This window comes from Cuculus canorus, chromosome 7 (genome assembly GCF_017976375.1).
Source record: "Cuculus canorus isolate bCucCan1 chromosome 7, bCucCan1.pri, whole genome shotgun sequence".
NCBI classification, from domain to species: Eukaryota; Metazoa; Chordata; class Aves; order Cuculiformes; family Cuculidae; genus Cuculus; species Cuculus canorus.
This window is the reverse complement of record NC_071407.1, coordinates 17045723-17062703: the sequence shown is the minus strand read 5'-3', so window position 1 is coordinate 17062703 and position 16981 is coordinate 17045723. Positions and strand designations below refer to the sequence as shown.

The 16981-nt window shown below is 36.3% G+C and overlaps 1 protein-coding gene across 2 annotated transcripts in view; it reads left to right on the top strand.

Annotated features, from left to right (window-relative positions):
- MYOF (myoferlin) overlaps positions 1–16981 on the top strand; it is a 68913-nt gene that overhangs the window by 40089 nt on the left and 11843 nt on the right. For both annotated transcript variants that reach the window (XM_054071578.1, XM_054071577.1), the window contains 14 exons: positions 199–362; positions 2142–2256; positions 2372–2477; positions 4199–4341; positions 4645–4818; positions 7091–7202; positions 8645–8722; positions 10538–10719; positions 10810–10968; positions 11123–11221; positions 11494–11655; positions 12171–12336; positions 12942–13018; positions 16758–16769. In XM_054071578.1, the coding sequence (XP_053927553.1) occupies positions 199–362; positions 2142–2256; positions 2372–2477; positions 4199–4341; positions 4645–4818; positions 7091–7202; positions 8645–8722; positions 10538–10719; positions 10810–10968; positions 11123–11221; positions 11494–11655; positions 12171–12336; positions 12942–13018; positions 16758–16769 (1749 nt within the window). The remainder of the gene's footprint in view (positions 1–198; positions 363–2141; positions 2257–2371; positions 2478–4198; positions 4342–4644; positions 4819–7090; positions 7203–8644; positions 8723–10537; positions 10720–10809; positions 10969–11122; positions 11222–11493; positions 11656–12170; positions 12337–12941; positions 13019–16757; positions 16770–16981) is intronic.

Genomic DNA, 16981 nt, shown 5'->3' with positions numbered 1-16981 from the left:
TAAACCATTATATTTTGGCATGTGAATAACCCTTTCATTTTAATTGCTTCTTCATTTCTACAAATGGTACTTGGATACAAGTGCTTTTTCCTGTTGTAGCAGTAGATCTATGTTTCAGTTATAGCAGTTTTTAATTTTCTATCCTAAAAGCTTTTTATTATTCCTAAAGTATTGATTTTTTTCTTTCTTCTTAAACAGTATGAAAATCAGGCTCTTCTTTTTGGAAAGTGGGGTACCTCAGGACTTGTTGGTCGCCACAAGTTTTCCGATGTCACAGGAAAAATCAAACTGAAAAGAGAATACTTTCTACCCCCAAAGGGCTGGGAGTGGGAAGGAGAATGGATGGTTGATCCTGAAAGAAGGTCAGATTTTTTAATTTTATGCAGGCAGGAATAAAGGAATTGACTCTCAAGGCATAGAGTAAAGGCTCCTCTCTGTTTTCTTGGCTGAAAATGGGATTTCAACTGGACTTTCTAGCACAGCAAAACCTGGTCAATAGTCAAAGTTAGCTAACACTAAAATTAACATTACCGTTTTAAAAAAATAAAATAAAACACACAACAGAAGAATCCATCCATTTCCTAGGATCCAGCTTATGGTTTAGATGTGCCCGTGTGGTGATGGGTGTATTCCTTATATTCTCTGTGTCTTAGCGCCTCGACTTTAAAAAAGGGATAATAATAGTTTTCCTGCCCTAGAAAGCTACTGTGAGGATCACTTGTGTCCATGTGAGATTCTCAGATCCTTAGATAACTAAGTTCCCTTAGTTAAGCTAGATCTTCTATGGATAGAAACTTAACCCTGATATCCAGTATAAAACTGCAGTTCATGCTGTATCAATACCATTAAAGCATTTGCATGGTTGTTGGCATACAGTGGGTGGAAGGGTTTTGTTTATTTCACTAAATGTTGAGAAGTTCCATTGACCTCATTAAACAACTGTCACAGGTTATTTCTCAAACTGACTCAAGGCAGGGGTCATTTTCAGACCCTAAAGTGGTGGTGCTATATGACAATTCTTCCGCTAGCAAACTGAATTCATGCGGTGCCAATCTTCCCCCAGCTTTTGCAGGTTCAGTCTTGCTCTGTTTGTTGTTTCCAACTCCTGAGTTGTGCCAGTTCAGCTGTTTGTGTTGCCACACTTTAAACCAGGCTCAGTAAATTCTTTATTTTATGAAAGGCCAGCATGAAAAAGAGGTTATTTTCTTTTTTCTTTAAACAAAAGGGTCAGTCCATTTGAAAGTCCTGAATTCTGATCGTGAAATAATACAGGACTGTTGCTATATGAAAACTGTGCAGGAAAAATATGTGCTATTATTTGATCTGTTTTAAAATTAAGTGAGTTCAAAGGTATGAATGGATGGATTTATTTTCGTATTCCATGAAAAATGAAAACGAGGGTTTTTTCAATTAATAATTTGACATGAAGAAAAATATTTCCTCAGATAATTGAGAAAACCCTATTTTTAAAATGGATAAGCATGTATATGCCTTGCATCTGGTTTTATTGGAAAATAATCTGCATGGCTTTATTTGACCAGCAGATGGCATTTTAGAACACACTTTCATTCTTTCTGACTCATAGTTAATGACAAGTGGAAATCACGGCTATTTTGCCTCCTTTAATGTTCTCATTTTCTTTTACTTGCAAGTTAGACAAATATTAGCCAACTGATTACTTGCCTTGTCAGCAGCATAAGTGGGAACAAAATTAAATACATTGCCAAATCTTATTCAGCAGCTAGATATATAAAAATTAGAAGTGCCTGTAACTGTCATGTGCATTCTGGGGTTTTCATACACTTAAATATATGGTGTTTTTTCTTTTTCCAAGAAGAAGTGTTGAAAGCCAATCCTGAATAACACAGTGGTTAAAACACTCCTGCTAGTCACTCATTCTTATGAATCATTTTCCTCCTGTTGCTTACTACTACTGGAGTTGCTTTAGTTTTAGGAAGATATTCTCAGGAAATAAGTAGCTCATCTTATACAGATGAGCCCTACACTGTGCTCGACTAAGCATCTTCACAAAGATGGACAGTCCCGAGTTCCAGCACATGTGCACACTCTGTGCTTTATTTCCATATATATATAGAAATAAATACGTTAGGGTTAGTATTATATTTACTTTGGACTTGCAGTTTGTTGACTGAAGCTGATGCTGGTCATACTGAGTTTACTGATGAAGTATATGAAAATGAGAGTCGCTATCCTGGAGGGGAATGGAAGGCAGCTGAAGAGAGTTACACAGATGTGGTAAGACTTATATTTTTCACTGGACAAGTAAAGCTTTAAATGAAGGAGTTCTAGAATTTGCTACACAGTATATTTAATCTGTTAAAGCACAGTACTATTATGTTTTCCCTAAAAGAACGGAGAAAAAGCACCACCGCCACATGAGTTCACATGTCCTCTTGGATGGATGTGGGAAGATGATGCTTGGAAATCTGATTTAAATCGAGCAGTGGATGAGCACGGTAAGATTATTGTTTATCTGCAGGATAATCTGCTATAGTCAATAATGAAGGAGGACACATGTCAAGACTGTAGCAATGTCCCAAGCATGATAGTGGTTGCCCTATGGAAAAATGTCAAGGAAATTTTTAGGTAACAATTGTTTAAGGAATCAGAAAAAATGACATTGAGAAAGTGTTCACTGTCTGCATCTGTTTCATTTTAATCACTGTTCTATCAAACTCACTGTTCTCATTGAGCCTTTCTTAGATCAAAAGGAACTGGTATTGTAAACTGTATATGTAATAAATGCATTTATATGTGCCTACTAGAGAAATAATCTTATAATCTAAGAAACTGTACATTGATCTTGGCTGCAGCAGATGACAATATTGAGCCAAAAGCTTTGAAAAGTTAAAAAAAAAAATGAAGGCTAAGGCAAGCAACAATTTACTAAAATGAGAGGCTCCAGTTGGGAAATCTGTATGCATAAATGATGTGCTTGGAAATAGAACCCATCCTTGTCTGGAGTAAATTTCCAAAACATTTTTCCCCAAGACTAGTGTTAATGCAGTCCAATGATTAGGATCAGGCCTGTAAGATGTGGACTAGTAGCAGTAATTTGGGTATTTTCAGAGAAGCAGGAAGCTTAAGTTGAGACATAAAGCCTCTGTTATTGTACCAAGAATATGTGGCAAAGCTAGCTTTGGATCTGTCATCTGGTAATTTAACCAGGAGCCTTTAGCCAGGGGACAAGTCACCACGCAATGCTAAGAGGTGAACCAGGAGGTCTGAGGATCAGAGGAAGTCAGAAACCTGTTTGTAGTGGCCACAGTCTATGCAAGTGTGTGGAGGATTCCTACATTGTCAAGAGCAGAATAACTGTGCTGAATTTGTGTAGGAAAGGAGCCATGCAAGACCAATCAGAATGAAATCTTAACAGCATGCAACTGGTTATTAGGCAGTTCTGAAATGAAAAAGACTTCCAAGTCTTTCTGTAAAGAATCTGAAATCCTGGAAGAATTTTGCAAAACTGTCATGAATTCTAATTTGATTTAAAAGACTGAAAACTCTCAGATAGTTATTGCTTTTAAGTATAAATGAAATAAATAATAATAAATAAAAAATAAATAATTTGAGTGGAAAAAAAGATTTTATTTATTTTATTTATCTTGCAGAGTACTGATATCTGTCTTAACTGGAACCTCTGGCAGGAGTCTGCAGTAACTTTTTAATAAGAAATCAATCTAAATAAAAGTCTGAGTCCCAGATACCTGACAAGTGAATTATAATATTTAGAGCCAAAATACAGTAACAGGTTTCAAGTTTTACGATCAGGGTTCAAATAGTTGGTGTTCCTTTCAAAGCCAAGCTGCTGGAGTTGCAAAAGTACACAGGATATTCCAGAATTATCGAAAGTTAAGGATGAGTTTTCCCTGTACTGAAGTATGAAAATGTGGTATCAAAACACCTAACATTTGAACAAACAAGTACGCAAAGAAAAGAACTTAAAATGTATTGTATATGCTTTAATGTTGAGATCCTTATTGTCACATATACTAGAGCATAGCATCATCATAAAATGTCATCACTTGTCTCCTAGCTATTAGGCATTTAGGATCAGCGATATCTAGTCTTGTGTGAGTAAAGCTTCGACCTCTCTGTAGAAACAATAACTTTGCTTTTCTTCTTTGTAACTTGTTTGTTTTTCTGGAAAAATACCAATTAATCTAATCTGTTATAGGATGGGAATATGGAATTACTATTCCTCCAGACACTAAACCAAAGTCATGGGTTGCTGCAGAGAAAATGTACCATACACATCGACGACTAAGACTGGTGCGGAAACGTAGAAGGGATCCAGCACAAGCAGTAGCAGCAGGAAGGGTAAGCAGAAGAGATGCAGTCAGAGACTTGCACATTTTAACAGTTTGAGTGTCTTTTTTAAAAAATACACCAATGTTTACACCCACAAGATTACTCATGTCCTGAATAAAGAAAAAAATTAATATCAAACAAAAAAATCTAGAACAACCTTGTATGTTTTCATTATATTCCTTTTCTTTGTCTTTTTGTAAATTGTTTCTGGCTTTGGTTTATGAGGGGATTATTACGTCTGCCACAGCAAGTGCTGATTTTTTTCATTACATTTGTAATACACTGTGGATAACAAGGATTTATGTCTTCCAGGGAATGTCGTCATATGAAGATCAAGAAGGATGGGAATACGCTTCCTTGATTGGCTGGAAATTTCACTGGAAACAACGCAGTTCTGATACTTTCCGGCGAAGACGATGGAGACGAAAAATGGGTCCCTCGGAGACACATGGTGCAGCTGCTATCTTTAAACTTGAAGGTGCTTTGGTAAGGAAAAGAGTATGAAAAAACTCTTTAAAAGTTCAATCTGTTAATTTACGTTAAGTAAACAATTGAGTATATTAGCTATTTTAGTCCTTAAATTGTTAGACTGATGTATAACTGAGGATCTAATACAGTTTATATTGTTTAAAATCTGAAAGGGACCACTGAAATTGGAGTAGAGCCTCTTGCATGACATGCTTATTACTTTATTTTTCAAATTATTTTTATTATTAAATTACGTGAGATTTAGAGCAAAAGGCCGAATTACACATGAGCCTTCTGCAAGTAAAGTGAAAAGATAACTCAAGCTTTTCATATGCATAATTTAGATGTATTAACATGAGCACAAGAAAGAACAGGCACTGAAATAGCTGCCCTTGATTAATACTTGCTTGTATGAACAGCCAAACACAGGAAAGGAGAGCAAAGTATTGGAGAGGCCAGAATTTCATACATCACAAACAGATCACCACAATGTAATTATTCCTCAGATTTCCAGGTTAACACAGCTTCATAGATTAGCTCTATTTACCAAAATACAAACTAAAGCAAATAATGTGAGGCTACTAAAATAATGTCTCTGAGTCTGACTGTATAGCATTAACAAAAGTTAGTACTTTTTGCTTAATTTCTCTTTTTTTGCACCAAATTTCAACCCCTAATTCATTTATAGCATTTTCTTTCTTCACTTAATTTGGCTCCACAGAGTTTAAAAATTCCTGTTTCAGTTTCTCATCTAACTAAACCGCAGCAGTGGATGTGGGTAAACCGACAGATGTGATCTATCTAGACTTCTGTAAAGCCTCTGACACGGTCCCCCACATCATCTTTCTCTCTAAATTGGAGAGATATGGATTTGATGGGTGGACGGTACGGTGCATAAGAAACAGGTTGGAAGGTTGTATTCAAAGAGTAGTGGTCAATGGCTCAAAGTCCAGATGGAGATCCATGACAAGTAGTGTCCCTCAGGGGTTCATACTGGGACCGGTGCTGTTTAATATCTTTATCAATGACATTGACAGCGAGATTGAGTGCACCCTCAGCAAGTTTGCAGTGGACACCAAGCTGAGTGGTGCAGTTGCCACACCAGAAGGATGGGATGTTATCCAGAGGGACCTGGACAGACTAGAGAAGTGGGCCTCTGAGAACCTCATGAGATTCAACAAGGCCAAGTGTAAGGTCCTGCACCTGGGTGGGGGCAATCCCCATTTTCAGTACAAGATGGGAGATGATGTGATTGAGGGCAGCCTTGCAGGGAAGGACTTGGGGGCGCTGGTCAATGAGAAGCTCGATGAGTGCCGGCAATGTGCGCTCACAGCACAGAAGGCCAACCATATCCTGGGCTGCATCAAAAGAAGCGTGGCCAGCAGGTCAAGGGAAGTGATTCTGCCCCTCTATTCCTCTCTTGCGAGACCTCATCTGGAATACTGTGTCCAGTTCTGGAATCCTCAACATAAGAAGCATATGGAGCTGTTAGAATGGGTCCAGAGGAGGGCTACAAAGATGATCGGAGGGCTGGAGCACCTTTCCTATGAGGAAAGGCTGAGAGAGTTGGGGTTGTTCAGCCTGAGGAAGAGAAGGCTCCGAGGAGATCTTATAGCGACCTTCCAGTATCTGAAGGGGGCCTACAGGAAAGCTGGGGAGGGGCTATTCATAAAGGCTTGTGAGGACAGGACAAGAGGGAATGGGTATAAACTGGAGAGGGGCAGATTTAGACTGGACATTAGGAAAGATTTCTTCACCATGAGAGTGGTGAGACACTGATACAGGCTGCCCAGGGAAGTTGTGGATGCCCCATCCCTGGAGGTGTTCAAGGCCAGGTTGGATGGGGCCTTGGGCAGCCTGATTTAGTTGGATGTCGCTGTCTATGGCATGGGGGTTGGAACTAGATGATCTGTAAGGTCCCTTCCAACCCAAACTATTCTATGATTCTATGATTCTGTTGCTAGGATAAAGCCTTAGAGCAGTTCTCAGCGCAGAAGACCTGCAGCCTCTCCTTCAGTAAGAGCTGATAGGTAACTAGAGTATCTCCAGAAATAAGACATTCTGGAAACCAAGATGAAATGACTGGATCTGATATCTACACAGCTTCAATAGCCACAAGAAATGATCTTTGGACATGAGGCTGTTAAAGTATCTTTACTCAGGAAAGTAAATTTCTCCTTGTCCTGGAGTAGCGACTGATACACCTGTTTACACACACAGTCCACTTTTATCAGTTTTCTACTATGTTTGTAAATACGCAGTACCTTTTTTCTTTCATATATAACTTCAGGGAGCAGACACCACTGTGGATGATGGAGAAGGCAAGAGTTCAGACAAAACCAAGGACTCAGCTACAAAGGTGTTTGGTGCCAATACACCGCTTGTTTCCTGCTACTTTGACAGTATGTTCTTTAACAATATGTTCTTTAACAATTTCTTTCTCACAATTCTTGTCTGTTCCTCCCTGGTCTCAAACAAAATTGTAATTCTTTGTTTTACATCTAGATTTATATACCTCCTGTTGTAATTACTCTCTGATCCTTGATTGGGCCCTATTTAGACCACCAAAAGAAAAATGACAGTCATTTCAATATTTCAGTCCATTGTCATGCAGACGTTTCTAAAACCTATATGGACTGTAATTCTAAAGGTAACTATTGCAGCACCTGAATTTTAGGGTGCTTTAAATGATGCATTTTGTGCATTAGAGTCTCTCCATAACAATGCAGGGAGCTAAGCCAGCAGAGATGATGTATGTACAGTTAATTTTTTACTGGTTTAGCTCACGTAACCGGCTCACTGCAGGGTCAGATGCCCGGACCAGAGGAAGCTGTAAGACCATGTAGCTGAGTTGGCAAATTGAACAAAACTGCAACTTTGCCAACCTTTAAAGGCTTTAAATGCCTTGGAAGCACTACTTTTGGATTCACAAAAGCAGGGACACTGAGGTGGGAACCGCCACTGTCAGTTAATAAGGCGATCCCATCCACTCACAAGGCTCAAAATCCTTTTTGAGGATCGCTGATGGAATCACTTGTTCTCATTTGGGCTCTACAGAACTTGATCTGGCTGCTGGGAATGGCTCCCTCAATCTTCAGAAGCTGTGGAAGATTATTGCAATTTCTTTTAAATAACAACCACAACAGGAGGAAAATGCCACCTTTTCCTGCCAGTGTTCACAGGTTTTAGTTCATTGAGGCTATAAGAGACTCAGATTTTTCCAAGGCTGAAAGGGTTATAGCTGACATATTTTAAAGAAAGGCTGTAGTAACTTAGCCACATGCTGACCTGGGTTTGCGCTGCTCTCACATTGCCCTTTTAAGCTATTCCACCTTCCCTGCAGTGATTTTTTGTTTGTTTGCTTGTTTTAAGCTTTTAGCCAAAGAGGCAGAGTTTCAATTGGAATACTTTTCTAGAGCTAATAGCTAAAAATGTTTAACTCCCAGGTCTCTGCAAGTCCAGTAGTAAATACTTAAATTAAGCACAGGAATGCCCGGTTCTTGATTCTCTTCAGAGGAGCTGTATTTTCACACCACTTCAAATAGGAATCTTTTTCAATAGAAGCATTTTAGATGATCCTGCTGGGGGGGTGGGGTGGAGGGAAATAGCTCAAATAGTATTAGTGGGGTTTTTTTTAATTTCTACTTTAATTTGTGTTGGAATAAATGTTCTCAGGTGCTGGCTCATTGGTATTAGTACTCACGTCACTAGAAAGGCAAAGCAGAAATGATATTACAGTGCTTGAGTTAAAATGTGTAAGGTATTTTTATAAACTCAAAATATCTTCACTACAGAAAAGAAACCTGTATAATGCAGTTGAACTTTTTTTGTTTATTTTATACAGGAGTTTACACTTACCATCTTCGCTGTTACGTTTACCAAGCAAGAAATCTCATGGCTTTAGATAAAGACAGTTTTTCAGGTATGGCAAACACTGCTATTGGTGCAGAAAACCCACTTTTGCAATGAACTAGTAACTTCATTTAGTATCTTAAATGCTTAAGATCTGTGCATAGGTCCCAGCTACTGAAACTACACCATAAAGGAAGTCTCAGCTTCATTAAGTATGATCCAGATTTGGTTAGTACTGCACCAGAAGGTGCCAAAAATGATGTGCTCTGAATGTGCAGTGCCTGCTTCTGCCAGTGAATTCTCAGGGAATGGGTATTCAAATAAGATGTGAATTTCCTGTGACCGACCCTTTCCTTATCTCTTAGCTTCTCCTTCTAAACAAAGCCTACATACAGTTCCTAAGCTGCCCTGCAGGAAGCTTGCACAAAAACAAGTATGAAGAAAGCTGGGTGACTGTTACTACCTCTCAGTGTTCAGTATTTTATATTAATTCATTACTGAGAAAAACTTGTAGAAAACTTCATAGATTCATAGAATCACTAGGTTGGAAAAAACCTCTAGGATCGAGTTCATTGTGCCTTACCAATAAGATTGGTTGTTTGTTTATACAAGTGTACCTGTTGCCTTTTTACTTCCAGCTCTTAGGTATTTGAACAGTGTTGTATCCATCTGGCGTCTCTGTAGTCATGCTAATTCAATATTCAGGTTATCAAGTATTTAATTTAGCTAATTAGAAATAAACTTCCACTGGGAAGTCAGAGGGAAATTGAAATTAGATTCTGTAAGACTGTGACTTTACGGTTTCTTTACATAAATTCAGCCAAAACTAAAGATTAAATGGACAGCTTAAAATTTTCTTTCCCCATCAACTTCCATTTTCATCCATTTTCTCCCTGTTTTAATTAACAATTGAGTTAAGTGTAATGCATTTGTTAATTTATTACAGAAGAGAGAGAGCTATAGATATTTTAGTGCTGTTTTCTGTAATGAGGGTTTTTTGGTACAGCTGCCAGTGTGTATTTGGTTTTAGTTCAATATGCAGCACTTAAAAGAAATACAAAGCAACAGTAGTAAATGCCTCTAATTTGCGTATGTAGAAATCAAGATAGGTACCTCCGATGCGGTCATACATAAACTAGCACATGTACATTCTGTTTCCGTCTAAAACTAGTTTGAAGTCAACCAAATTTTGTAAAACTCCGACCTATCCAGATGTTTACATGTGTTTAAACTGACCTAAAGATAACCTTTAAAATAGCCTCTAGTCCTTAGTAGTTGCAATTTGTACAGGAAATGTTAATGACCATCATCGGATACCTTCTACAGAGCTCTTGATGATTTAAAGACCTGCCAAACACTGAGCCTCGATCACTTTAATCATTCAGCTGTTTCTCAAGAGAAGGTTGCTATAAATAAGCATGTTTGAAACCAAAGCTTGATCTGAGCAATATAACCTGGGAGAATTTATTGTTTGGCAACTGGTCAGAATTGGAATTATTTCTTTGTATTATTTATGAGGCTGTACAGAGACAACAAAAAAAGCTTGTATGGACAATATTTAAGAAGATATTAGTATAGCCAGTGTTTCATTTTAGCTTTCACATTTTTTTTCTGATTTGTAAGATGTTTTACCATTTTCATTTATTACTCTATTAATCATTAGACTGTATAAAGGAAGCTATTTAGTAATCTAATGGAATTTGCTCCATTAAATGTAAATTATGTGTATGTGGGGGCTTTTGGTTTATATACAATGGCTTATAGAACTAATAACAACACAAGAAAATAACACTCTGTTTGATAAAAGTTGTGCTTGTGTGCCTTATGGCTTGATGAGGTTTTGTTTGTCTGTAACTGTGCTTTTAACCTTTGTATGGTATTTCAGATCCCTATGCTCATGTTTCTTTCCTCCATCAAAGCAAAACAACTGAGATAATTCATTCAACTCTAAATCCTACATGGGACCAAACTCTCATTTTTAATGAAATTGAGATCTATGGGAATCCACAGACAGTAGCCCAAAACCCACCTAATGTTGTTATTGAACTTTTTGACAGTGACCAAGTGGTAGGTAGATGCTTTTTACCCTGATCACTTTTCTATTTATATTAACTGAGAATAACATTAATGGCTAAGATCGCTATTTTTTTGTTGCAGGGTAAAGATGAATTCCTTGGAAGAAGTGTTTGTTCCCCTATGGTCAAGTTAATCCCTGAAGAGGACATCACACCAAAACTGCTCTGGTATCCCGTAATAAATAATGGCAAAGCTAGTGGAGACATTCTTTTTGCTGCAGAACTTATTTTGAGGGACAAGGTATGTACCTCATATTTTTTTGTGTGTATATACAATATGATATATCATGTATCTTTTCACAGTGAGTCATAATGTGAAGAATTGTCCTAATATTTGCAAGGTTTTTCATTTAAGGAAGATGAGAGAAACTTATACTCATGTTTGTGTCTCATAGGGTGGTGCCAACCTTCCAATTCTTCCATCACAAAGAGCACCAAAGCTTTATATGGTACCTCAAGGAATCAGACCAGTAGTTCAACGCACTGCTGTTGAGGTATGATTTATTCTTAAAACAACTGAATACAAGTACAGTTGTCTCCTCCTCTAGGTAGTAAGTTTGTGTATTTGCTGCAAGAAAAAAAATGTATTACTTAGTGGAAGGTTATTTTCTTTAAGTGTTTTTGAGTTTATTTTTTTTCTTTAACTTTCCTGGGGCAACCACCTCGAAATATTTTGCCAGTTGCATTTTATTATTGAAAATACTTTTTGAGTACCATATTAAGCGTATTGCTCTCGCTTTTGCTTACATTGGATTTTATTTTACAGATTCTGGCTTGGGGGTTGCGGAACATGAAAAACTACCAACTGGCACCTGTTATGTCTCCAAGCCTTATTGTGGAATGTGGGGGTCAAATGGTGGAATCTGTGGTGATCAAAAACCTCAAAAAGACACCGAATTTTCCATCTTCTATTCTCTTCATGGAAGTTGTATGTTGAAAAACTCTATATACCAACCATCTCTAGCACAGTCAGTTATCCTGTACTTTTAAAGGCCAAGGATTTGTTATGCAAGAATGAACAGAAGAACTTGCATATGCTTTTTTAAATTAAGCAATTTACTGACCCTGAAAATCCTGATAAAGATCATGTAAACACATCTCTACAGTCATTGATATATTATACAATTTTATATGCACAATCCTGTGCAGTATATCTATTTTTATTTGAAAAGGCATAGAATTAACAGTAGATGTGTGGCTGCTTTCTTACTGCTAAGATGGGAGTTCTGCAGGAGTCGAGAAAATTAAAATTATTCTTACTGACTTCTATTGAATCATAATATAAGGTTAGAAATTTTCATTCACCATGCAGCCGTAGAACATAGTAGTGCAATAATAAATAAATTAATTAACAGCTTTAATTTAGCGGGGTGTGGGGAAAACTTTTATTATTAATTTTCTTTCTGTTTGCATTATAAACAAACTCTAACCTTTCATTTTTAGCTTTTGCCAAAAGAGGAGTTATACGCTCCATCTCTTGTTATTAAAGTAGTAGACCACAGACCATTTGGACGGAAGCCCATCGTGGGACAGTGTACTATTGATTTACTGGAAAGCTTTCGCTGTGACCCCTACACTACTAAAGAAGACATTGCACCACATATGAAAGGTAAAAAGTTCTTATTTCTTATGCGATGCTAGAATAACTTCTTCGGTGTATACTCTGCATACTGTAGAGATGAATAATCATCTTGTGTTTTGTACTTATTTGGACATAATGTGATCTGAAAGAAAAAAACATCTAACAGAGTAGTAATTAGTGCAATATTCTGTGGAGCATAAGAGGACACAGTGCAAAGGCAAATTCACTCTCAGACTTAGTGTACTGGTTCCCTGAAGCTCCTCTTTAGTATCAGCTTGTAATTTATTCACATGCAGATTACCCCCGCACTAAGTACCGAAGTAATGATCCAGTATTTCATCAAGAATGCTCTGAACAGAATGCTGACATTTTCCTCTATGTTTTTTTCAAGTTCTACTCTTTTTTTTTTAGTTCTATATATTTGAGAAAAGTTTGTGTATCCTACACCAAAGTATATTATCTATTTTTAGCAAAAAAAATGACAACCCATAGCTTTCTTTGAAGGATCAAACATCCAGCCAATGAATTATTTTATATCTTCTCTAACTATTTGGGTCTCAAATCTGATTAATAAGTTTAGTAAGATATATTTTCCTATGCCATGTTTCCTTAATAAAATCTTTGGCTTACAGTTAGTCTACTCTGTGCTGCACCTCGCCGGGATACGGTAATAGAAATGGAAGACACACAGCCACTGCTAGCAGCTCAGGTAATCTTTGAAATTTGATGCGTGACTTTCTTCTTCAGATCTGTGATTTCTAAGAAACTATCTAGAGAGCAAAATGGCCAGAAACACATGCTACCTTCTGGAAAGCCAGATGGAACAAAGTTACTTTGTGACAGGAAAGCAAAGGAAATATGTTAATCATTTTAACTTCTGTTTTCATATAGTAAACATCGAACTATAGCTTTTTGTGCATGGTAATGTTCACCCAAAAGCTTAATAATGAATGGGCTTGTTCAGTAGGTACTGAAAGACAGATATGATAGAACGTTACCGGGTTGTCATTGGTGATGCTTTAGAGCAGCCTGATCTTGCGCAGATGGTTCTAAATAGGGGAGCTACAAGTAGGTGTATGCTTTGATGGGTACAGAATCAAAGCTGTAGTAACACAGATCCTCAGCCATTCATTTTATCACAATTGTGGCTTTGCCTCTCTTACCATGAGACTGAGAACCACTGAATTTTTTTTCTCCTCTAACACTTCTTTTCTTTCCTTTTCTGTTGTGCCTTGTGAATCTCTCTACTGCTCTGATTCTTTCAGGACCACCACAATACAATTTTACTTTCCAGGTAACAAATAATTCAGCTTGCAGAATTTTACTCTTGAGTTGGAACAGGAGTGAAGAAAAATTTCAGACAGTACATTTTCAAGGAAAAATTTTCAGTTATTTTAGGACTGCAAAATGTTCCCCTTATCTAGAAGGTGTTTTCACAAATTTCTGATGGCCCGTTATTTTAAAGGAAGCACAAAAGTTATGCTCTTATAGAGTAGTTTTGCAGGCTCTTAATCCACAACTTTGATTTTTAAAAAATGCAGTCTTTTTTTGTTACTGAGGTCCCAAAGTAAATACAACTAAATTTAAACTTTTGAACTTTCACTGCTATTTCAGTATGTTATTGGTTGCATTATTGTCCTTCATTTCTTCTTCTGTATCTCAACGTCATAATATTCAGACTCTAATTTATAGACTGTGTTCTTGTATTTACTTTCATTACACATGTAAATTGTCCTTAATATTTCATTTAGAACAGTCTCTAACTTTTATGTGAATTAGGCCTTCCATTGTAATATACCAGCTTTATAGCTGGTACAGAGAATTTTTATTTTCTTTTAAAAACTTAGAAAATATATTAAAAAATAAAGAAAACTTAGCACTTTGAAAACACTGGCAAAATTGATTGAACTTGTGTAGTTGATTTAAACTATAAGAGGGAGAATTTTAAATGCTGCATAAGGTGAAACCCAATTTCTTTTAGAGTTTGGAATCACCCAAGCCATTTATGTTGTAACAGTAGATACAGTGATAGCATCCATATGAGAGAGGAAAGAATATTCAAAACAATTCAAATTGAAGTGAGTACAACTGTGGAAAAGTGTAAGTGATGTACAGACAACACCCTGAGGATACACAATGCCAAAATTTCATCAATTACATTCCGATTTCCAGTGTTTAAGCAGTATGTCAACAGCACTCAGCAAAATGGCTTCTCCAACAACAGTGCATGTATGTATATACCGAGTTAATGGGGTTGGATGGGGGAAGAATGTTAATGTGATGTGGTCGTGAGGCTTCTCTTGGCAGTTATTCCACAGAGAGATTTTGGAGGAGATGATGCTTATAAGTCTAGTATGATTACTTGAAAATATTAAGGTATCCTTCTTCTGAAAGTCTTACTATGTGTGTACAATATGAATGAACAATTAAAAACCTTTTTTGTGTGTCAGTTTATTTGGCATATATGTACTAAAAGCATAAAAATCAACGGGAATTATTTAACACTATTAGTATATAAACTGCATTTAAAAGTCTATGTTCTGGAGAATAAAATAAATCTACAATACATAAAATTCTAACTATTTTATAGAGATCCACTGTATCTCTTAAATTTTTTTACCATAATTTCAAGATGTTCAAAAAGCTAATAGTTCAGTGCTGGTGTCTTTAAAACTTAATGTATAGCGATCTACAGTGAAGTCGCGGGGTACATTAAAAAAAAAAAGGACAGTAACCAATGAATAATCTTTACCATGTGGATATGTCACTCCAAAATCTCAAATTTATCATATGGTATTTTATTCTGTTTCGGCATTCTCTGAGCACGTCCTGCTTACCAGTTTTAGTAACAATAATATCCTAATATTGAAGACTAATTATTTGCTTTGGGAATTTTTAAAGTAGGTCTTGAGGTTTTGGTTTGGTTTTTTTCTTAACCTCCTCTTCCCAAAGCTACCAACTGCATTATTTGAAGGGACATTTGAAGGTATGTCAAAAAAAAAAAAAAACAAACATAAACCCAAACCCACTAATTTAAACTCTTCCAACAGCATGCTTTGATGAAAGAGTCAGAGTTCTACACAATAAACTTTGTGAAAAGGCTTTAAATTGGGAGTTTAAATTATTATTGCGTAATTTTGCAAGCTATTCTTCATGTTGTCAACACTAAAAACCAGTGTTTAAATAAAGTAAAATTTAAATATGGCAAAATATTAAAAATTACCTCATTAATTCTGCCAGTAAGTTTTGCAAATCACTAATTATATGATTTCTGAGAATAAATCACTCCAATTGCCTTTAGAAAATCTGACATTCCCATACAAATCTGAAAAAATTATGCTGTATTTGAAGTTAGACAAGACTAAAATGCAGTAGACCTGAACATGCCAGCAAGATAATTACTTAGAAAGTAGAAATGAGAGTAGGTGAGTATGATATACCAGAGTGATGTCCTGACCTATTGATGCAATTGGCTTGTATTCATAAAATGTTCTGCATATTTCCTCTGTTTTGCTCAAAAATGTAGCAATGATGTCTTTAAATTAAAACATGAGGTGTAATACATAAGCAATAGGACAAATCACACTTGCTGATGATGTTTCCGAAGGGGATGCATGATGCTTGCTTTTAATGGACTACTGGGTCATAATTACAGTATCAGTGATTCAACAGGTGAAGCATTTTGGATTGTGCAGACCATTATTCCACCTACACAGATGAATCTGTAGACACATCTACTTGTTGTTACTGTATTTCATAATTCTTTTTCAGACTCCTGAAAATCTACAGCCTGTAAAAAATCAAAAAAAAAGAAACGATAGCAGAAGGAAAAGGGAAAAGGCTGTTGAGTATCAGCAAATTGCTTTATAAAGCAATATTAAAATATTCAGAAAGGGGAAAAAAAATCACTTGAATTTTATGTATGTGAAATCTGTTTAGAAAAGAATCTCTGGAATAGATTCACTTTTCTAAGTGCTTTTAAAAACATTATCACCTGAAGTAAATCAGATCCAGTACTCCCTGCAACCACAACTGAAAGCAGGGAATGATGCTACTGTGGCAGTCAATAAACAGGAGACCAGAGTGTAACGCTTCCATGATACAATAAGACAATCAAGTTTCTGACAGTTTTGCTTTGTGAAGAACAAAGCCCAGGGTGATGATTTCTTACAGTCCTGAAAACTTCCTTTTTAAGATTTTTATATATATGCTCCAGTTTAATATCTAGAATACACAAACGGCAGCAAAAAAAAAGGATAAGTTAAGCACATAATGTCTGAATATTCTTCAAAACTATTTATAAATTATTGATGTTAGAAAGTTATATACATACTTTACACAAAACTCTAAACTTTTAAAGCCTATTTAACTGTATAAAATACTACAAATCATATCCTTACCATTGTTTTTATTTTGCTCTTTTTTTATGAATTGATCCTCATGAGCAGCTTACGGAAAAGGTAAAGTACACTACTTTCAAAAATCTAAACATTGCTTTCTTGTAAATGAAATGTCCAACTGAAAATCAATACTGCCTCCTAAATTAGCATTTTAAGTGTGTGAATGAGAACAGTAATCTCTGAAAATGTTTTACATAAAACCTACAATCAGTTGTAAAATGGTAAATGTGGGAAAAATATGCAAGACAGAAATAATAACCACTATATACTAG